Source organism: Amphiura filiformis, chromosome 10, assembly GCF_039555335.1.
Source record: "Amphiura filiformis chromosome 10, Afil_fr2py, whole genome shotgun sequence".
NCBI classification, from domain to species: Eukaryota; Metazoa; Echinodermata; class Ophiuroidea; order Amphilepidida; family Amphiuridae; genus Amphiura; species Amphiura filiformis.
In genome coordinates this window covers 17,735,327-17,758,076 of record NC_092637.1, presented here as the reverse complement: position 1 = coordinate 17,758,076, position 22,750 = coordinate 17,735,327, and the positions used below count along the sequence as shown (strand labels likewise).

General features: G+C 36.3%; 1 protein-coding gene across 3 annotated transcripts in view; it reads right to left on the bottom strand.

Annotated features, from left to right (window-relative positions):
• The window catches only part of LOC140162582 (dehydrogenase/reductase SDR family member 11-like), a 29,384-nt gene that overhangs the window by 1,310 nt on the left and 5,324 nt on the right, over positions 1-22,750 (bottom strand). Inside the window, exons 1-6 of one of the 3 annotated variants that reach the window (XM_072185841.1) lie at positions 5,166-5,400; positions 3,706-3,915; positions 2,865-2,959; positions 1,611-1,740; positions 689-775; positions 498-563 (exon numbers count right to left, since the gene is read on the bottom strand). In XM_072185841.1, the coding sequence (XP_072041942.1) occupies positions 498-563; positions 689-775; positions 1,611-1,740; positions 2,865-2,959; positions 3,706-3,915; positions 5,166-5,303 (726 nt within the window). In that variant the 5' untranslated portion in view covers positions 5,304-5,400. Of the gene's footprint in view, positions 1-497; positions 564-688; positions 776-1,610; positions 1,741-2,864; positions 2,960-3,705; positions 3,916-5,165; positions 5,401-15,851; positions 16,405-19,413; positions 19,480-20,527; positions 20,615-22,750 lie in introns of those variants that run through there. The other 2 variants (XM_072185843.1, XM_072185842.1) reach the window with 2 other exon arrangements.

The following is a 22,750-nucleotide window of genomic DNA, read 5'->3' as shown; positions in this document are numbered from 1 at the left end:
AAATACTTGTAAAGAGAGAAAAATGGTTTAAGTTGTTTAAAAGTTTAAATTAGAGGCTCATTTATATGAACTAACCCCGTTCATTTATTTTTACCCACTTTGAAATATTTTCACCAAAAATGGTTGAAAAATGCTATATTTTAAAAAAATCATAAATTTCAGCCCAAATTTCAACCAATTTTGGTGAAATTGATCAAGATTTAAAAAAAAATAAGGGTCCTGGATATTTTTATATACATGTAGGCCTATAGTTTTTGAAAATTAACAAAAAAGTATTATTGTTTTGTTATGTGGCCCAGAACCCGGCTTTTGGTATTTTCTCTAAAACTAAGCATTTTTGCCCAAATTTAACCTCACAGATGGATTTATCACGTCTTTGCCATTAAATGTATGTATACTTTTTTATATACTTTAGACCTACTTTACATAGTTTAGACCAACAATTTAGCAGTTACGAGGCCCAAAAGTTTCCATACATTGAAGAAACAAAATCTTACCTGCACATGAGGTGGTGCTTGTAGGGCGTAGACGACCGCGTCGGCTATATCATCGGCTTCAAGCCACTGTAAACAAGGGAATAGAAGACGTTTGAAGTAAATATATATATACATATATATGGATAAACTTATTAAACAAATAACGCCTATAGAGATCAAAGTTTAATCAGATTTGCCATGTTTTAACTTACAGGTATGGCCGCGTAGAGGCCATCAGCCGCTTCCTGTCCTAAGGCTCGAGGTGCAAATTCAGTTTTGATAAGTCCAGGCGAGATGCTCTGAAAGAACAGTAAAACAATTACAATTACACGTGTATTTAAATAAATAACGAATTAATAAAAACATAAGTAACGAAATAGTTGAATACGAACTGATGAGACGAAATTTTCGTCTCAGAATACGAATGAGGAAATATATAGTTGGAAATATTAAAGTAAATGAATTGCAAATAAACGCATCAAACGAAAATGGGTCAAATGGGTTAAGTCAGCTTGTTGCAATATTACTCTTTATTATAATAGTAATTATAACAGTAAGCAAATAGAATTACCGTGATCCAATGTGAGATTTAATTCTTGGCGTATACCTTCTGTTAAGTAGTCTGCCTTTCTCGACTCAGTAATTTAGATATTGTTTTTTATTGTATCTCTAAATGTAATGATGAAAAGTATTTTAAAAAAGTATACATTTTCAGAAAGGAAATGATGCAAGGATTCCAACTAGCATAACAGATTCCTGCAAAAATTAACAGTTTTAGAGAAAATCTCAAATTTGATTTTACTTTACTGACTCGAGGAAGGTATGAACTATAAGTCGGTCACTGTACATTTACTGGCACTGCAAACGTACAGTTATAGGAAATAGACTTATCGTGATTCTAATGTGAGATTTAATTTCTCGTAATTCTTGGCACAGACCTTCTGTTAGGGCAGTCACGGCATATTTCCTGGCAGTGTAAACATGACTTATAGTAATATATAGGCAACAGACTTACTGTGACTCTAATGTGAGATTTAATTTCCCGTAATTCTTGGTGTAAACCTTCTGTTAGGGCAGTCACTGCAAATTTAGTGGCAGTGTAAACATTACTTAAAGTAATATCAATAGACTTACCGTGACTCTAATGTGAGATTTAATTTCCAGTAATTCTTGGCGTAAACCTTCTGTTAGGGCAGTCACTGCAAATTTTGTGGAGTTGTAAACGTGAAGTGCACTTACAGGGTCAACACTATGACCTGAAACACTGGTATAACCAAACATAATATTTTAGTATGGAACACAGAGGATCAGACTAAATTAAAGTCAAACCTATTTGAACAGAATAAGATGAAAAGAACCCCCCTTCCAAAATAAACAAACAGCAACAACAAGCAAACCAACAAGCATAGAAAAAACAACGAAAACAACATAAAATAATAAGGAATTAGTAATTAGCATTAACAATTCAAGCCTGCCACTGATAAAGATCGATCGAAACCTGCAGGCCTTGAACCAAATTTGACATTTTAAATGTTTTCCAAACTAATGTTTTATATAACTGTGATAATTGATGTTTGCAACTGCTGGCTAAAATACATTCGGATAAAAAGTTTAAATCCCATAATATATGATTTCGGTCAAATTTTGATTTTGTTATTCTTTGCCAAAATTATGAAATGATAATTTATTTCAAGTAACAACTGTCAGGAAAGTTTTCTGGTCATTTTAAGCCAAAATACCGAGGTTAGATTAAAGAAACCAAATTTACTATCTTGGCTGCTTAACTGTGGTGTTCTATAGGGGATTTTTAAGCAATTTTGAATTAAAATTCAAAATTCAAAATTGCTCTGTTGTCCTATACAAGCACAATGAGTTTGGCCGATTCCAGAAACACGTGTAGGGCCTACTGTCACAAAAAATCGGGTTTGAAACATGGCTTTAAGTGATAATGTATATTAAACTGTTATTTTTATTAATTAACAAAGAAGTATAGAAAGAACAGTGGGAGGAAAACGGGAGAGAGGGAGAGAAAATTTGCATGCAGGAATAAAATCACATTATACAACAAACTTGTCGAATCAATAAAATTAACTTGAATACTATAAAGGACCGTTTACAAACACTTATTAAGGGGGGGCTGATGCAAAATGGGAGGACCTGAAATATTTTGACCTTGGGGGGGGGGGTCCTGAAAATATTGGCCACACATTTTCCCGGGAAAATTGAGTTTATATGAGGCTTTTCTATTGGGTTGATCCATAATTTTCATGTCAAAAGGGGGGGGGGGGCAGAAATGAAAATATTTTTGCAATAGGCCCCCCCTAACAAGTGTTTGTGTACGGTCCCTAAGTATAGGCTAATATTGTATTATAAACCTGGAATGTTTACCTATTTAGATGAATGATATGTCCATCGTCAACGTTCCTTTCTCTCATAGACTTGACAGCCTCTCTTGTGCATATTGACAACCCCAAAACATTGACCTAATTTAAGAGAAGCGACAAAAAGGAGAACACTGAAGTACTGAATGAATTTTCACTCCATTGAAAAGTAAGATGACGATGATGTTAGGCCAAACAACAAAAAAGAAAAAAAATTGTCTCACGAACCCGGGCGCATAATTATGTGACGACGATTCAGCGCATTAACATACGCGCCGCTGCTCTTTTTAAAGGATTTTTTTTTTCGTTTTGGATTCCATTTTTTTTTTTTGCGAAAAATTTAAAGACACTCATCGAGCACCAACGAAAAAAATTACAAATCCCGTCGTTTGCACCGCTTCGTATATATCTTCATATTCGCAGTATAGTACATGTAGTACGTATAGCACAACAAACCAAGCATGCAATTTCCTTTTTCTACAAAAAATAACATTCATCGACTGGAAAAACAACAACTTCACAACAACAAATGTTCGTGAGACAAACTTTTTTTTGCTTTATTGAAGGTAGTTAATGCTTTAGGTGCTTGCAATAGACCTCAACACAGAATGTCACATAAAAAGTTTTGAGATACGTTCTCATAATACCAAGAGTTATCTCAAAAAACCCTGAATCAATTATACTAGGCTTGTTTGTACTCATCCTAATGCATTTATCATGCTGATCCCAAATATGGTCATGACAATGTACAATTCTGAATTTATTGAATTAAAAAAAAATTGATGATGATGATGATGATGATGATGATGACGACGATGACAATGAAGACGACAAATACAATTTCTTACATCAAACATATTCTTCCAATCTGCAGTCTTCCCATCTAAGATGGATGCTGCATGCATTAAGCCTGCGTTATTAACACACACATCAACTCCGCCATATTTCTCTTTGATTTCTTTGAACATAGACAGGATTTCCTTCTCTTGGGTTACATCACATTTAATGGCATGGACGGAACCAGATGCTTTAGACTTCTGCAATTCATCTCCAAGTGTCTGTAATAAATAATAAAAATTAAAAAAATGATGCAAGAATAAACAAATAAATAAAACAAACAAAGCACTAGGTTAATCAATAAATTACACCACCGGCCACCATCACCACAAACAACAACCATCCGGGTCAGCAACTACATAAACAACATTACCACCACTTTTGGCCGGCAAAACTAATTGACAAAATATTTTTTTTAAAGTGAGTCATTTTAAAACAAATTTGATTAATTTGAAGTTGCGTGTTACTATTTATCAGCTGTCTGTGCTACTTTTTAATATTTGACTGACAACCGTATTACGAGTTTTGCCCGTTAAGGGGGTACTACACCCCTCAATAAATTTGTGACTATTTTTGCATTTTTCTCAAAAACTAATATAAACACACTGGTAACAAAAGTTATGTATAGGAGGGGCAAGGAATCTAATTACTACACTGGAATTTCAGTGACCCATGACAAGCGGTTCGATACTTATGATAGAAAATGAGGTACCCCTAGGATGTACCTCATTTCCTATCATATCACTGAAATTTCAGTGTAGTAATTGGATTCCTTGCCCCAACAATATACATAACTTTTGTTACCAGTGTGTTATTAATTTTTGAAAAAAATGCAAAAATAGTCACAAATTTACCACAAGGGTGTAGTACCCCTTAACATCAACACCAACCCACTATAACACTGAACAAGCTTCAGTAATGCACAAGAACCCAACTAAATACTATACGCTCATCTGTAACACCAACACCAACAATACTGATGACAACATTTAATTATTCAGTGGGCCTACTAGGCTACACTCCGTAGGCCTTTTCCAGACAAATATGTAGCAGCACTGATTTTATAATAATTAATATAATGTTTTGCCAAGGATTCGGATTTTAGCTGTTTCAATTTTGGCCAAATTAACAAGATAATATTTTTTTTAATTCCAAAATTTTTTCTGGGATCGGGAGTACTGGAAAAGTTAGTGAAGTATACAGTATGAGGCCCTATCTGGCAATTGCCGACTCAATAGGCCTACTATTAAACCAGAACATGCAACGCCGTGCCGTGTTATTCAATATATAGGCCTAGTGACTATAAAACATGCCCGGCCCTGCCACACCACCAGCATTTATGATAAACACCATCAATACCAACACGTGAGTACGTGTAAAACCAACATCAAACACGACAATATATAGTAACAGGCATAAATCATGCATGATGCCCGGGCATGATGTCAAATTCTGTGCATTATTCTTGTACCTTGATCTTGTCAATATTTCTGGCACATCCGACGACTTTCAACCCCAACTGAGCGAATCGTTTGGCAAGCGCAGCACCAACACCAGCAGATGCACCAGTCACCAGAGCCACTCTACCAACCCAACGATCTAGTGACATTTCTGCAAAATAACTTGAAGCTGAATTAAATATAAACACACTATTATTATATTGCTGTTATGATCAAACCATTGGACGTGAAATAAAATGCGCGTGATCATTGCTATCCACAGCACGTAACCACTCAAAGGTCAAACATACTGTATTGAATTAGGGATATCATCACTGTAAGAGCGCCATTTGTACGATTTGCGTCAAATCTTAATTTTGTTATTCTTTATCAAAAGTGAAGGAAGCTTTTCTTTCCATTTTAAGCTGAAATAACAAAGTAAACCGAAAGAAACCCTGCTGGCCTTTTGGCCGTAATTAACGTGAAGGTCTAATAGCCTACTTTGCCTGTATACAAACACAACAAAGTTGTCTTGAATGTAGGTGTAGCCTACGTAAGTTGGGACATGTGAAACGTTACAAATATCAAAAATCAGGTTTGAAAAACAATAACATAGGCTATATTATATCTAAGGCCTGATATCTAAGGTGGTGGTAGTGGTGGTGGTGGTATTATTCTAACAATGCTATCATCACTAGATAGCATATTATTCTATCATAACAATATTCTATCATCAGTAGATAGCATTATCCTAACAATGCTAGGGCCTATCATCAGTAGGGGAGAGTGGGGTAAGTTGAGCCAGGGGGTAAGTTGATCCACCCCCTCTAGAAAGAAAATTAAAAACTTATCTTACTTTGCAGTTCCACTTATTTGTATATGACATACTACAGGCTTCTCAAGTGTAATATGGAATCACTTGCACATATGGTAAGAAAGTGCCATTAGAAAGTTCATTTTTGGCACTTTTGTTGAACTTTTAGAAAAAAACAATTTTTTTCATGTTTCACCCAGAAAGAAAAAGGCTAAAATGATAGCATTCTGGGTATTGAGGATGTGATATATGAACACTATTTTAGAAAACTATTTACAACTGTAACAAGTTTTAGTCAGACAGGAGGCTTGGTTGTTGACAAAAAGGGTCACATGGGGTAAGTTGATCCAAAGGCCATGGGGCAAGTTGAACATAGGAAAAACCTGCAGAAATGTCCCCAATTTTTTTATTCAAAGTAAAATCTTGTCCGAAATTACTTGTATGCAATATTTAGATCAAACTACTTCTATATTAAACTATTTTTCGAAATAAATACATGAAAATAACAATTTAGAAAAAAGGCAAAATTGAATTTCACAGCTATGGCATATACCTGTGCATTTCTATGGTGGCTCAACTTACCCCCACGACTGGCTCAACTTACCCCACCGTTGGGGTAAGTTGAGCCAATTTGCAAATAATTTTTGACGTCTCACTGTGAGAAAGTGCAAAACATTGATTACAATTTTGTGGTATCATAACCAAGTAAACATACATATCTTTCATTTGTAACACTGCATTTGGGTCCTGCTTTATTTATTTGTGCATAGTGAAAGGAAATGTAAAAAGTGGCTCAACTTACCCCACTCTCCCCTAGGCTAGATAGCTAAATGGTTCTAACAATGCTGTCATAGCATTTATTCTAACAATGCTATCATCAGTAGATAGCATGATTCTAATAATGCTATCATCAGTAGATAACATATGGTTCTAACAATGCTATCATCAGTAGATAGCATCTGATTCTAACAATGCTAGGCCTATCATCAAGGTAGATAGCAAAATAAATGTCAATGCTGTCGTCAGTAGATAAAGCCTAACAAATGATGATTTTAACAATGGTATCATCAGTAGATAGCATATGATTCTAACAATACTATCATCAGTAGATAGCATATGATTCTAACAATGCTAGGCCCTATCATCAGTAGGCCTAGATAGCATATGATTCTAACAATAGGGGCCTACTATCATCAGTAGGCCTAGATAGCATATGATTCTAACAATGATATCATCAGTAGATAGCACATGATTCTAACAATGTTATCATCATCTGTAGATAGCATATGATTCTAACCATATCATCAGTAGGCCTAGATAGCATATGATTCGAACAATGCTAATGCTGTCGTCAATAGATAAGGCCTAACATATGATGATTCTAACAATGATATCATCAGCAGAGAGCATATGATTCTAACAATACTATCATCAGTAGCTAGCATATGATTCTAACAATGCTATCATCAGTAGATAGCATATGATTCTTACAATAGGCCTACTATCATCAGTAGATAGCATATGATTCTAACAATGCTATCATCAGTAGATAGCATATGATTCTAACAATGCTATCATCAGTAGATAGCATATGATTCTAACAATACTATCATCAGTAGATAGCATATGATTCTAACAATGCTTTCATCAGTAGATTAGCATATGATTCTAACAATGCTAATGCTATCGTCAGTAGATAACATATGATTCTATAAACAATGCTATCATCAGTAGATAGCACATGATTCTAACAATGCTTTCATCAGTAGATAGCATATGATTCTAACAATGCTAATGCTATCGTCAGTAGATAACATATGATTCTATAAACAATGCTATCATCAGTAGATAGCACATGATTCTAACAATGCTATCATCAGTAGATAGCACATGATTCTAACAATGCTTTCATCAGTAGATAGCATATGATTCTAACAATGCTAATGCTATCGTCAGTAGATAACATTATGATTCTATAAACAATGCTATCATCAGTAGATAGCACATGATTCTAACAATGCTTTCATCAGTAGATAGCACATGATTCGAACAATGCTAATTCTATCGTCAGTAGATAACATATTATGATTCTAACAATGATATCATCATTAGATACATATGGTTCTAACAATACTATCATCAGTAGATAGCATCTGATTCTAACAATGCTATTATCAGTAGATAGCATATGATTCTATAAATAATGCTTTCATTAGTAGATAGCACGTGATTCTAACAATGCTTTCATCAGTAGATAGCATATGATTCTAACAATGCTAATGCTATCGTCAGTAGATAACATATGATTCTATAAACAATGCTATCATCAGTAGATAGCACATGATTCTAACAATGCTTTCATCAGTAGATAGCATATGATTCTAACAATGCTAATGCTATCGTCAGTAGATAACATATGATTCTATAAACAATGCTATCATCAATAGATAGCACATGATTCTAACAATGCTTTCATCAGCAGATAGCATATGATTCTAACAATGCTAATGCTATCGTCAGTAGATAACATATGATTCTATAAACAATGCTATCATCAGTAGATAGCACATGATTCTGACAATGCTATCATCAGTAGATAGCACATGATTCTAACAATGCTTTCATCAGTAGATAGCATATGATTCTAACAATGCTAATGCTATCGTCAGTAGATAACATATGATTCTATAAACAATGCTATCATCAGTAGATAGCACATGATTCTAACAATGCTTTCATCAGTAGATAGAATATGATTCTAACAATGCTAATGCTATCGTCAGTAGATAACATATGATTCTATAAACAATGCTATCATCAGTAGATAGCACATGATTCTAACAATGCTTTCATCAGTAGATAGCACATGATTCGAACAATGCTAATTCTATCGTCAGTAGATAACATATTATGATTCTAACAATGATATCATCATTAGATACATATGGTTCTAACAATTCTATCATCAGTAGATAGCATATGATTTTAACAATGCTATCATCAGTAGATAGCATATGATTCTATAATCCAGGAAAAACAATAGTTGGCACACTTGCACTAAACAAAGAAAAATGCGTGCCCTATCAAAATTGAAGAGGCGAGTGAAACATGCATGTAATATATGTGAAGTACAGACCCCCCCCCCTATATCTCACCCTTCCCCACTCCCCATCTTTCAATGTTGGAGGGTCTCACGGACCTGTTGACAACATGGCTTGGTCCAACATTGAATTGGGGGAGTGGGGAAGAGATATACCAAAAGACAAACAAAGTGTGCCAACTTTTTTTTCTGCATTGTAGCAATGCTATCATCAGTTGATAACATGTGATTCTAACAATGCTATCACCAGTAGATAACATGATTCTAACAATGCTATCATCAGTAGATAGCATATGATTCTCAAAATACTGTCATCACTAGATAACATATGATTCTATAAACAATGCTATCATCAGTAGATAACATATGATTCTAGCAATGCTTTCATCAGTAGATAGCATATGATTCTAACAATGCTATCATCGGTAGATAGCATTATGATTCTAACAATGCTGTCATCAGTAGATAACATGTGATTCTCAAAATACTGTCATCACTAGATAACATATGATTCTATAAACAATGCTATCATCAGTAGATAACATATGATTCTAACAATGCTATCATCAGTAGATAACATGATTCTAACAATGCTATCATCAGTAGATAGCATATGATTCTCAAAATACTGTCATCACTAGATAACATATGATTCTATAAACAATGCTATCATCAGTAGATAACATATGATTCTAGCAATGCTATCATCAGTAGATAGCATATGATTCTAACAATGCTATCATCAGTAGATAACGTGATTCTAACAATGCTATCATCGGTAGATATCATATGATTTCAACAATGCTATCATCAGTAGTTAGCATATGATTCTAAAAATGCTATCATCAGTAGATAGCATATGATTCTAACAATGCTATCATCGGTAGATAGCATTATGATTCTAACAATGCTGTCATCAGTAGATAGTCTATATACGATTCTAACAATGCTATCATCAGTAGATAACATATGATTCTAACAATGCTATCATCAGTAGATAACATGATTCTAACAATGCTATCATCGGTAGATATCATATGATTTCAACAATGCTATCATCAGTAGATAACATATGATTCTAACAATGCTCTCATCAGTAGATAACATATGATTCTAACAGTACTATCATCAGTCAATAACATATTATTCTAATAATCCTATCATCAGTATAATAGATATAACATATTATTCTAACAATGCTATCATCAGTAGATAACGGTTGCCCCCCCCCCCCCCCAAATGTGCAAAAGTATACAAAAGTCCCAAAATATGACAATTTGCGAGCGTAGCGAGTAAAAAAATCAGGGTTTTACGCTTTTTGGTCAAAAAGGTCCACATTTTGAGGAAAAGTCCACTTTTTACAAAAATCCCCCCCCCTTGGAAAAAGGTCCACTTTTTCAAAATCCCCCCCCCCACCCCCCAAAAAAAAAATCCTGCGTACGGGCCTGCATATATGATTCTAACAATGCTATCATCAGTAGATAGTATTATGATTATAACAACTTATTATAAATTATTATAATCCCAGCCGCCAGCCCTATAGCACAAAATAGGGTCATATTTAGGGTTTTCGTGACCGTAAGAGCAGAAGAAGGGTTGAGGGTTAATCGGTTCTTTGAGATAACACGAATACTTTGAGCTCCTAGTACCTCCCAGGCGGTGATGGAAGCGATATCGCCAATTTTGAGGTCGCCATTGGATTAACACATAATCATGAAATCTTCACAAACAATTCTAAATTTGTTATGTGGTGTCAAAGCAAAATTATCTTACTCTAAAACCGTCGGGGTACGACAGTGTACCACACTGCAAGTATGTTAATTTTCCATTTGTAATTGCTAACCGTGTATTTTGAATGGGGCTGTCAGCCCTGTATCTTGAAATGAAAATTTAGGCAAAATACAAAGAAAACAGCAGTATAAAAGAAGTTGAAGCCCCATTCGAATACATGTAGCTAATTTAGATACGGTCAGTATCTAAATTACAGATTCATGTAAATTCCTTATAATTTTTTGTCTTAAGGGATGAGCCTATAGGAATAACGACCATGCAAAGAAATTCTTGTTTATGCCGTAATATTGTAGTCTTTCAACCCTTTCACAACTTCAGCTGTGTAACTTACAAAAATTCCCGCTAAAAAGTGGTTCTTTTAATTTTAGAAAATACATTAATAATCGCATTGGACTTTTCGTACTGATCGTACTATAAGTGACCACCAGCCTATAATGTTCTAATCACACTATAGACTGGGATTACATGTGACGGCATTGCCAGGCAATTGGTCTCTATTGTTCCTTGCCCGGAAATATGCCCACGCAGTCAGGGACCGTGCTTTTAAAACGCCCGCCAGATCACAATAAGGCCATTGAACTGTGTAGTGGCCATACGTACTCGTTGAAGTATAACGGTAGCACGTTCCCTTACCGACTCATTATTAATGTGTGGAAAGGGGTCAGGGACGGTATTCTGATCATTCTAATCCTTTCTTTTGAGGTCAATAGATAAAAGGAAGGCCTTGAACACAGGTGCGGAGTTGTAGATAATAAGCTATAATATTTAATCATCAAAGCTGCTGGCATAAGAAATTTCGAGGAGGCAGCGCTTATTATTTCTTATAATCTAATGTGGTACTCACTACATGTAGAAGGCCGGGCGGGTCTGCAAATTAGTGCATGAAGCTAGTAAACATATAGCTTCATGTTCAGTTTAATCAATTAAAATACTATGGCAGGATATAAAAAAATCGCGAGGCATTCTTTCTTGTTATGGACGACAAGTATTAATTTTTATATTATTATGACAAAATCCAGTCCCTTCTCAATTGAATAGGCTCCGAGATTAGACTTTCCTTTCCAAAAATAAATTATATGGCCTAGAGGACATGATATAGGCCTAATCTAAACCCATATTCGGTATCCAGAAACCTTCACAGTCCGAGCGGCGTTTGCACTCGCATCGCATTAAACTAGACAAAGTTCGCTAAACTGAGGCCTGCTTCAATTGCCAACCTTTATCGAGGGGCGATTTGAGGTTTCATAGTCATCTATTACCTATACCATTTTTCACCCCGATGTGGCAGTGATGTCAAGGCGTTGTGAACAGCTGTTTCGCTCTCGCATCTATGCGGTGTCTTTAAGCGCGTGCGTATGTACACCAGCGCCATCGAACTCCAGCGAGTGATGCTGCGCCTAATAAAATTCGTATAATGCCCCCAGCATACTTTCCTGCCGCTTGCCGCTGCGGCAAGCGGCAGAGCGCAATGACAAGCCTTGATTGTGTCCGATTGTCTGCAATGCGCGTGCGCCACGCCGCTCATTGCAAGCGGCAGGGTAATATGAAACCAGCTTAATACTGATGTGACGTCACTGTCACATCAGGGTGAAATGGTATTGAACAACGCAAACCAGCCAAATTTGTCATAAGTTTGAACAGCCATTAGAAAAACCGTGAATATAGTGTCAGAAAGTCTTACACATCTTAGTATAACCTTGTCGTTAGTGTGATACTGAATGCAGCGCCATATTTTTAATATATTCGTACACGGTGTGGGCAAATAGTTGGTCAAATGTAGGCTAAGTAGGCCTAAATCATGAAAATCGCTTAATCTGAATAATACCAACCAGTAACGGACATTGAGACAACGCTACTTGAGAAGTTTGAGGTAAGTAAAGCTTTTCCTTGTTATAAAAAACAAGGAAAAGGCAGTCATTTTTATCACAACGCGATATTTAAAAAAAGTACATTTTGAGAGGGCCTACGCTGGTTCTGTTGATTCTAGTTTAAAATCTGTTCTTCACATGCAGTCCGATTTGCTATCTATGGTTTCATCAAAGTCTTGAGAACTAATTTGGATGGTATGTTGGTTAACAAAAATGATACTGTTAAAAATATCGGTATTTATGCAAGCGACGTATCTATTGTGTAAAATGCATTGAAAATTGTCGGCTAAAGAGGGCATAAATTAAAATCGCGAAGAGTAATAGCAACAATAACTATCTACATTCCAAGCGGAAACGCTTTTCAAAAACATACCACCTTTTTCGGGCAATCGCTGAAACCGAAATATGAAATTCCAGGCCATCTGTAAAAAAGTGCGTGAGCAGAAATGACCATGAACTTGGGTCACCGAAACAAGTGTTTATATTGGTGTCAGGCCTTTCATAGTGATACAACAATTAGCCCCCAATAATGGCTTTCATTTGAACCGTTATTTGTTAAACTGCGATTTTGACTTTTAGAGAAATCAATGAATGTATCAAAAAACTTTTCGAAAGTCGATTTAAAATGGCCTAACCCGTTAAATACACGGCTTTCGGCTGAACCACTAGCAGGCTATGTTTGCATATTTATAATAATGGCAAAGGTGATGATTTTTACGATCGTCCGGATGAGCAAATCACTGAATGGGCCTTTAGTAGTTTCATGTTTACGGAGATATAACACAACCTGACAACTCCCGACTTGGTAGGGATTTGTTTCTTTTCTCAAAGCTGCATTTTTTTCACCCCCCAAAAAAAAAAAAGTCTAAGGTCGAGCTTATTTTTTAGGATCGGCCGGGCGTCGCAATGCAACAATTATTTTTGCCCAATAAAATTGATAAATGCATCTTTTCGGATAGATTGAACAATTGTGTATGACAAGTCGCATTACAATTCTGTCAACGCATAAACATGAAGTTCGTCTTTCATAGATCTAAACATAGTGCAGTTATACTACACAGCAAACATGATTCGACCTTTGCAGTACTTAAACCTAGTTAACAGGAAACTATTCCAGCAAAATCAATCGATAAAGTCTAGTCTATCCTCCACATTGAATGGTGGACTGCACTTATGCCCAAATATGGCACTTGCCAATCAATAATCACCAACTTGAAATCCCCTCACTCGCTGCACTGACCAAAGTTATGGACAGATATGGGAGCTGTTTTGGCTGCTATCTGTCATTTACATATCAGGGAGGTACGAACATTTTCAGATGCCCCACATACTCAGTTTTTAGCCTACATGTAATGTATACATTATTCTTGATTGACAGCAAGTACACACTAAAAGTTGCATTCGATTTACACAGGGAATTTTGCAGACCATGCCGTGCCCTACTTACTAAAAGTGCGAATATTTCCAAATATCTAAATTAGCTTAAAATTTAGGACATGTTACAAAACTATATTTCCTAGAATTTCAGAGAGTACGTAAATATTGGCCGGTTATTTTTCACACAGTGACGTTAACTAGGAAATGCCCTATACCTCTAACATACACTGTTTGTAGAGGTCACACCTCAATGGTGAGAGCACTGTGTATTGTGTATAGGAATTGAAAATGAACAGTAACTGCAGTATGGTAGTATGAAATGTGGATTATATCGGTCTCTGGAGGCACGAGATGAATACAATGATGTGGCTTTATATGTATGTATTCATTATTTTATTTAGTCACTATATTCAACCAATGTTTATACAGGAGAACCTGATTTCCAATGGCGCCGTAGGTACACATCATAAAAACAATTATTATGAATCCACCTTATTCCACATAAAGATCTTTCTCTTAACTGGCTTCCGGCGTCTTACATTACAAGAACGATCTCATGGTCACTAACACCAGGATATAGTTCACACTTGTTCACCAATGTTGGACGATTTGTAAGAAACAAGTCAAGAGTGTTCTGAAGACGGGTTGGGAATTCAACAATCTGTTCAAGTCCAAGGTCTAGAATAGTTGAGATGAAAGACTCATTGATTGATCGCTTTACTCTGTTACCAATGATGCTAATTGTTGACAACTAGTCTGGTAAATTGAAATCTCATCCAACCCACACCATAGCTTGATTGTCATGTACAAGGTCGACGATGGTAGACCATATCTTGAATGCGTTTTCTTCACTATCATCAGGGGATCTTTGATGGTAAGTTCAACTTCGGCTGCAATAATTTCACAAGAACCTTCTGAACCCATGTCTATTTCTTGTTAAAAAGATGATTTTTCGTCTTGGATTTGGTTATGTATGGATAACACAAGATGTGGGCTGTGTGGAAATTTTTATGTGTACAATTTCAAGACGATTGTGTGATATTGCGTCCCAAGAATGGTTTGCTGATGTGTGTAATACTCCCAAGTTAAGAACATATAAAAATTTTAAAACATTGTTGACTCCAGAAAAATATTTGCTTGAAATTTGTGATTATTAGATGTTCAAATCACAATGTTGAAGGTCGAAATGGGTGGAAGGGAAAATATTGATTATTACCATCGTATTTGCTCACTTTGTAACACCGCAAGCATTGAAAATGAGTATCATTTTATTATGTCATGTCCGTTTTTTGTAGATATAAGATCTGAAATGTTACCATCATGGTCTATAAATGCACCAAATGAAGCCAAATTTATTTCACTAATCATGCTAATGAGCACCGAAAATGCTCATGATTTACAATGTTTATCTAAATATGTTTTTTATGCAATGGAAATTAGAGATTCGATCTAATTAAATTATGTTATTAATGCTAATTTGTTTGTATTATCAGGTACTAAATATATTGTATTGTGGACCTGTGGCCTTGAATTATATACATGGTAATAAATGAACTGAAATGAACTGAATCTTGACTGATCAGATCAGATTTATTAGACAGGAGGGCACCACCATATCCATCGCAACGATCTCTTCGATATGTGGTGTAATCAGGTGGTAGGATTTCAGCGTTAGAAATATCTGGGTTTATCCATGTTTCACTGCCAATTATTACATCTGGGTTGAGAGAGTCAATAACATTCCAAAAACTAACTTTCTTTGCCTGGATACTCTTATGATACTGTTTATTTATGTTCTATACATGTTTATATACATAATTATTGAAAAAATTACTCTCGGAAAAATCGTGACATATTGCCTTTAACATTTGAGGGTACTGTTACTCCTGTGCGACACCTTAGGTTTCTTCGATGATGATAAATCCGGAGGTGATCCAGGATCACTATCATACAAGGATGTTAAGTTGCCATCGGTGAGAGATGAGAGTACTTCGTAGTTGTTAGAACTTTCCATAGAGAAACTGTCTGCCAAGCAGGTACTGTAATTTGAGGTTCCACCTGTTCCACATGAGAACAGCTGATGAGTAGAAAAAGGTGGCAAATTTCTTCTAACTTCAGGCACAAAGTTGTTGATGAGTAATGAAACAATGACGCAGCACTATATAATATTCTAATATTTAGGGTTTTGAGTACACCCTGTTTTGATTGAGGTAGTAAAATGAGGGAATTTTAAAAACAATTTATAGCTCTGATGTAGCCCGTGCCATGTTAATATTAATTCACTATGCTTCTTCCACGTTCCGCATCAGAATGTCGTGCACCTGGAACAAAACCAGACAAAAATATAAAAGCTGAATTTATATTCCATCGTTCAGCGACGACGAGCGATTGGTATTTGACCAATGAAGTAACGCGCTTTTCCCAACGCATCAAAAAGCGCGCTACCTCATTGGTTGAGAACCAATCGCTATTGCTCAGCGGTGGAGTATAAATTCAGCCCGAGAGGCGGAATCCGCATCAAAACGCATTCCACAATGTTCCTTGAATGCAGTCATGTCTACAGTAGAATTCACCTCGACCTTTGCAGGACTTAAACCCCATTAAAAGCTATTAAACCAAGATAACACTCATTGAAAACAGCTCAACTGATTAAATCATATCTTCTCTGGTTAAATACACACAACATATGTTTCTGCTTTACACGTACAATGGAGCAATGCGCTGGGATTATAGTTTCAGATGATTATAAAGCGAGCGCTAGAGAACAATTCTGTGTGGTCTTTGTATACGAAATGAGACAATACGTGCTTATTGTTACCCAGCGTTCTTGAAAATGAGAAGCATGGTGGTTTGCAGACTTAACACGGTTTGGAAATAATTTCTTCATATTTTTGGTGTTATCTGTCGTTTACATATCCTTCCTAAAATACCAAAGTACGCATATTTCCAAACATCGAAATTAGCGAAAAATTTAGGACATGTTACAAAACTATATTTTCTAGAACTTTAGAAGAGTACTTTTAATATTAGACGGTTATTTTACACACAGCGACGTTAACTAGGCAAATCTCCATACTTTTAACGTAGGCTATTTGTAGAGGTCACGCGTCAATGGTAAGAGCACTGTGTATTGTGTATAGGAAAACGGACAGTAACTGCAGTATGTGGTGCTCGGTACCTTATAGTATACAAATAATAACTGTCTATGAGTGTGATGGTCGAAATATAATCACGAGGTGAAAGATGGATTGTTCCATTCCACGAGCCGGAACGGCGAGTGGAATGGAACAATCCATCTTTCACCGAGTGATTATATTTCGACCATTACACGAATTTAAGACAGTTAATATTTGTTTTATATCACTCATGCATACATTCTATTACTAAAATACTATTTAAGGTAGGAAATACATTTTTTCATCAACATAACACCAAGTATTGCCGTGATATACTTCACATTTTGGGGTCCACCATAATTAAATCGGCGAGTCAAAGAGTCAGCGCACGGCTTGGCGCAGGCGCACTACGGCAGAGCACTATGATAGTAAAGACTATCACACGGAGAGGGTGATGGTAAAAATGATAAATGGTAATCAACCAATGAACTGTCTAGAATTTATGTATGAGTGATATAATATACACGGACACTGCCTCGCACCATGAGCGCCATACAGGGACATGCACTGTAACGCGCTGCATGCATGTAATTCGGACCGTAAACGAAACGTGATCACTGCGCGATTATTTCCCGATTGCGGATAACATTTATGGGTTCAGGTACAACCTTATGCAGAATCCCCATTGTGACATGTAATTACCTAGTCTTATGTAATGAAACCAACATAGCTGAAGGTCGCCGTCCAATCTGAATCTGAATCAAAATAGGCCTACTTATAAGCGCCCAATAGTTTGAGTAGCGTAAAAAAACCCCAATATAATAGTGCTCAAAACAATATTGTTCAAGGTTGAATGATGTGGAATGTCCATAAAGCCTAATAAACTATAAATTAGCCCCGATAAAGAGCAGGGCCTGAAGTCCGGCAAGGCCCGCAGAGCTGGCATAGTATTTGCTCGCGGGCAACTCAACCCAAACCTCCACGTGGTGTCGGATGGGTAACGCAAACTTGGGATCTGGGGAACAGCCCGGGCTTGGATGCGAGGAAGTCAAGCTAGCGGAGGATCATGTAAAGTTTTGACCCCGTTCTAGCCCTTCCTCGGCTGACTCAGCCTGGTGTGGCTCTGAAGAGATACCGTTTGGTTTTTTACCACGTCTACAAAGAAATAAATTTGGATTCATCGTACGAGCATATACAGCAAGAGACATACAACGAGCTAGGCATGAAGAAGATAGGAAATAACAAGATGCAGTGAAGCAGATAATTACGTATTGTGACTGAATGAAGATAAACAGGTGCAATTTGACAAAGGAGTGAGTACTGGCGCAAATAACCACAGTAGTTGAAAGCGCCATACAAATCTACCAAAAACAAAAACAAAAGCAGGGCCTGAAGAATGAGGGAAATTAAGGGGTAAAATAATGTAAAAGTATGAAATGGGTGACAAGCACCCAGCGCGACAGGACTGAGGCTGCTGACTTTTATAGTAAAGACTTGAAAATAATGGAGCTCCAATATAAGAGCCCCACTGGGTATGACAGCAAGCTGAAAGTACACCTTAATATAACGACATTAAATTCAACAGCATTTGACTGCATTCAATAGAGGGGACTAAATTGTGATATACGATTATACAATTGGTCAATTGTGATATATTCACCAGAAGGGAGACGGGGCTGAGGCTAGGGTCAGTGGCGTAGATTTGTATTTGACATTGCAGGAAAAATTGTCGTCAGTTTTCATACAATTCGAGTAGAGGGTTCCGTTGAGGGTGTGAAGAGTGTGTGGGGGTAGTGCCCGGGGGGGGGGATCACTCCCATTGTGGCCTGTACACCATCCGCAATAATCAACTTTTGAAAAACACCCTAAACAAGGATTTAACCCTTGGCTAAAACGGTACTCTAAACAGGAGGGTAGCACGCATTTCTTGCATCAAATTTCATACCCTAAATTTCATTTCCGCGTAGGCCTATTAGCAATATTGCAATTTTGCTACCCTTTTTTCAACTTTTCATGTTTTTGACACCCTAAACACGATACGCGCGTATCGTGCTTACCCACGAAAAAAACTGCCCTTTTTACGCGTTTTCATTATCGCGGATGGTGTACATGTACACTATACACTGTACAGGCCACAATGGGAGTAACCCCCGGGGTTTGGGTATCATTTACTGGTCCGAATTATACAAAGAATAAAATGACACAATCATTTACCTGTACATGAGGTGGTGCTTGTAGGGCGTAGACCACTGCGTCCACAATATCATCTGCTTGAAGACACTGTAAACAAGCGAATATCGAGAGGTTTGTTAGATTTGTTGTTACTTGCCTAGCTAATTTAGAGAATAAACTATAGGATTTTTTTCTTTTTACTATCCACTATCGTGTCCGAGTAAACGGACATTGTTTTATTGTTGGGTTAAATATATAAAGGGTATAAAAGATTTTAATACGTTCCGAAAACATTTTTGAAAACGTGATGCAAAACGTATAATGTTATTTCAGAGTTGTTAAATAATATTTTAACATTTAGACAACATGTGGTTGTAGTGTTTTTTTCATATAAAACGTTTTTATGACCTTAACACCGTAAAAACTCGACAGTTATATAGCATATGTGCTTTCTATCAAGCGCTTTTGAAAACATGAAATTGTACCAAGTCTGGCGCTTTACCAACTGAGCAAACATTTGCAGGTTTACTTGTTTGTATATGTATATGTGTATCGACGATTTGCTCAAAACATGCAAAACCCTTTACACTTTTGTCGATAAGGCTCTTCATGTTTGCATGTTTTAAAAACGCTAAGTAAGCACATATGCTAACTATCGAGGTTCTACGGTATAACCCGACATTTAAATGTTATTAGAGCGTATTTAACAAAACCAAAATGTGCTTATAACACATACGAGTGGATATTCATAACACCTTTATAACACGTTTATAACGTTGTTAACATTTTCGTGTTTGCTGGGGTGATATGAACGACACTTGTTTACAACTTCACGACTTCAGTTGCTGGACTTCGCGAACAAGAGTTTGAAAATTGAGTGTAATTTAAGATATTTAATTTACATATCCATGTATCATGTATTCTGCACAACAAATATATGAAGTTTCTACTGCATTTAGAAAGAAATTCACTTTGAGAAAAATCTTTCAATAGGGTGACTGCTGCCATGGAAACGGAATAGAACTCGCATAAAACATTCTCCGGACTCTTTTTATTGGACATTTTAATATGTGATTTGTCTAACGACGCGAAAATTTCGGGTTTGGCCTCTATACTGCGTTTATGAAAACTTGATTTCCCTTGTTGAGGTACTCACAGGTAATGATTCGTACATCTTTTGACCTTTCTCCTGGCCGTGAGTTCGACATGAAAATTCCGTTTTGGTAACTCCCGGAGAAATGCTCTGTAAAGATAAACAAAAATGAATGAATTTATAAATACATATATTCACTTTTCTCGTATTTGACCTTTTCGGTAAATCCATAAGCCTTTGCGAGTACAACTGGATGTCGTCATTTGACGTCACGCCGACTTGCGATGCGCAGTAACGATGTTCGATAAACGATGTGCGCATCGGCGCAGATCGGCGTGACGTTCAATGACGGCATCTCAGGTGTACTCACAAAGACTTAGGATTTAGAGGGCGCAACACTAAATCACTCCGCATTTTATGTAACAACGAAATTCGGCTAATATAGTCCATAGTGAATATGAGATTGTAGCGACCATATCTACCGACATGTTCACTTTAAATCACTCAAAATCGGCTCATATGAATTCGACAAGTGTCTTTAATGATAACATGCAGAAAAAAACTGGACAATTGATCTCAAAAGCAATTCTCTGTGGCGGATTACGAGAAAACCCGATTTTGAAATGTGAGTGGTGAGTTTAGTATATTTTTAGCTCTTTTTTTGCACCGCAAAATAGCGAAAAAAGTCAATGGTCATCGTTATATGCCGACAAAGGTTTTAGAATTTAGAAAAAAAGAGCTTTAATTTGATACCAAATTTATTTTGCCAAGTATTGCAGGGACGCCAGAAATGGCGCTTGAAGTAGGCCGAATTCACACGTTATCCTATGGGACGCTGAATTAGTGCTGCGCCCCCTTTACCGAAAAGGTCAATTGACCACTTCGCCGCCGTTGGCGGCGTTGCTCTGCTAACTCCGGAAAACTGAAAGCGAGGCCAAAGATGTAAAATACATACTCCCAATTATGCAAAGTTAATTTGCCAAGTAACTATAAGGACTATATTTCAGGAAAGTATCCCTAATTAATTACACAGATTAAATTTAGCAAAATGCTAAACACAATATACTTCTATTGTGCTTGAAACATAATACAATTTAACTTGATATCAATAAACGATCTGTGCACTTTCATCGAGCTGCAGCTAGGTAAAAAATGACAATTCAATTAAATGAATCGACATTCTAAATGATAACCAATCCTTATAAATAAATCCAAGCATTTGCTTCTATGATTAACATTATGCAGATATTGTAATTTTATGAAATTGTAGGCTCCTGTGAGCATTTAAGGCAACTTTGCAGAATCTGTATTCGTTTTTGCATTCAGATTAACATATTTTACAACATAATGCTGTTAACTTGATATTAGTGCACCAGGTGCGTACTTTCATTGAGCTGTAGCTATAAGAAAAACTTTGGCAAGTCAATTAAATGGATTTACTTTTTAATTAAACACCAAATTTCTGATTAACAATTTATCAAACACAATACCGTTAACTTTCGAGAACCAGGTGTGTACTTTCATCAAGCTGTTATCAATTTGTAAGCGCTCTTTAGCAAATTCATAGTTCATTGAATTTACAACCGTATGATAAAACAGGCGAAAATAGTAACTTTTTGCACAAGATTTGCAATTTAAAGAGAATTGACCATTGCTCATTCTAGTGACGCTAGTGTATGGACAATATATGTGTACTTTTTCATTTAATGACATAAAATTTGACAAATGTGCTTGGATAGGTAGTTTTCAACAGATTGACCACATTCGCCTTGAATTGCGTTATCTGTTGACCTAGTGACGAAAAGTGTTTTTAGGGGGAGGTGTTAGCTTTCGTTTGATATAAAAAAAATTCTGATTGGATGAAAGGAACACTTGAGGTTTTGACAAAAACCAATTACAGAGGCCCATTTTCCAGCTAGAAGCTCCACAGCTCATACGATTCTATGCACTCAACCGTGTAGTGTAATCAAAGACTGCGTGGAGACAATTCACTGCTTGCTGTTCTCTGCTTGGAAGCTCTTGGACGAAAATGTGTGCTCAGGTGTATCGAGGTGGAAACTGTGCGTAGATGGTTTATAAGAGAATCGTTTTTGTATCGAAACCTTTCCATATCAACAAGACGTTTCATTTTAAATTAACATGAGAGTGAATTCTTCCGGTTATGCATGCAAATAAAGTTAATTAAGGATTCAGGAAGCAGCAATAATATATGTTATCATAGATAGAAATTTTAAATTGTTTTATCTTTGAATTATCTAAGCCTTTAATTGAAATAGGCCCGATTTG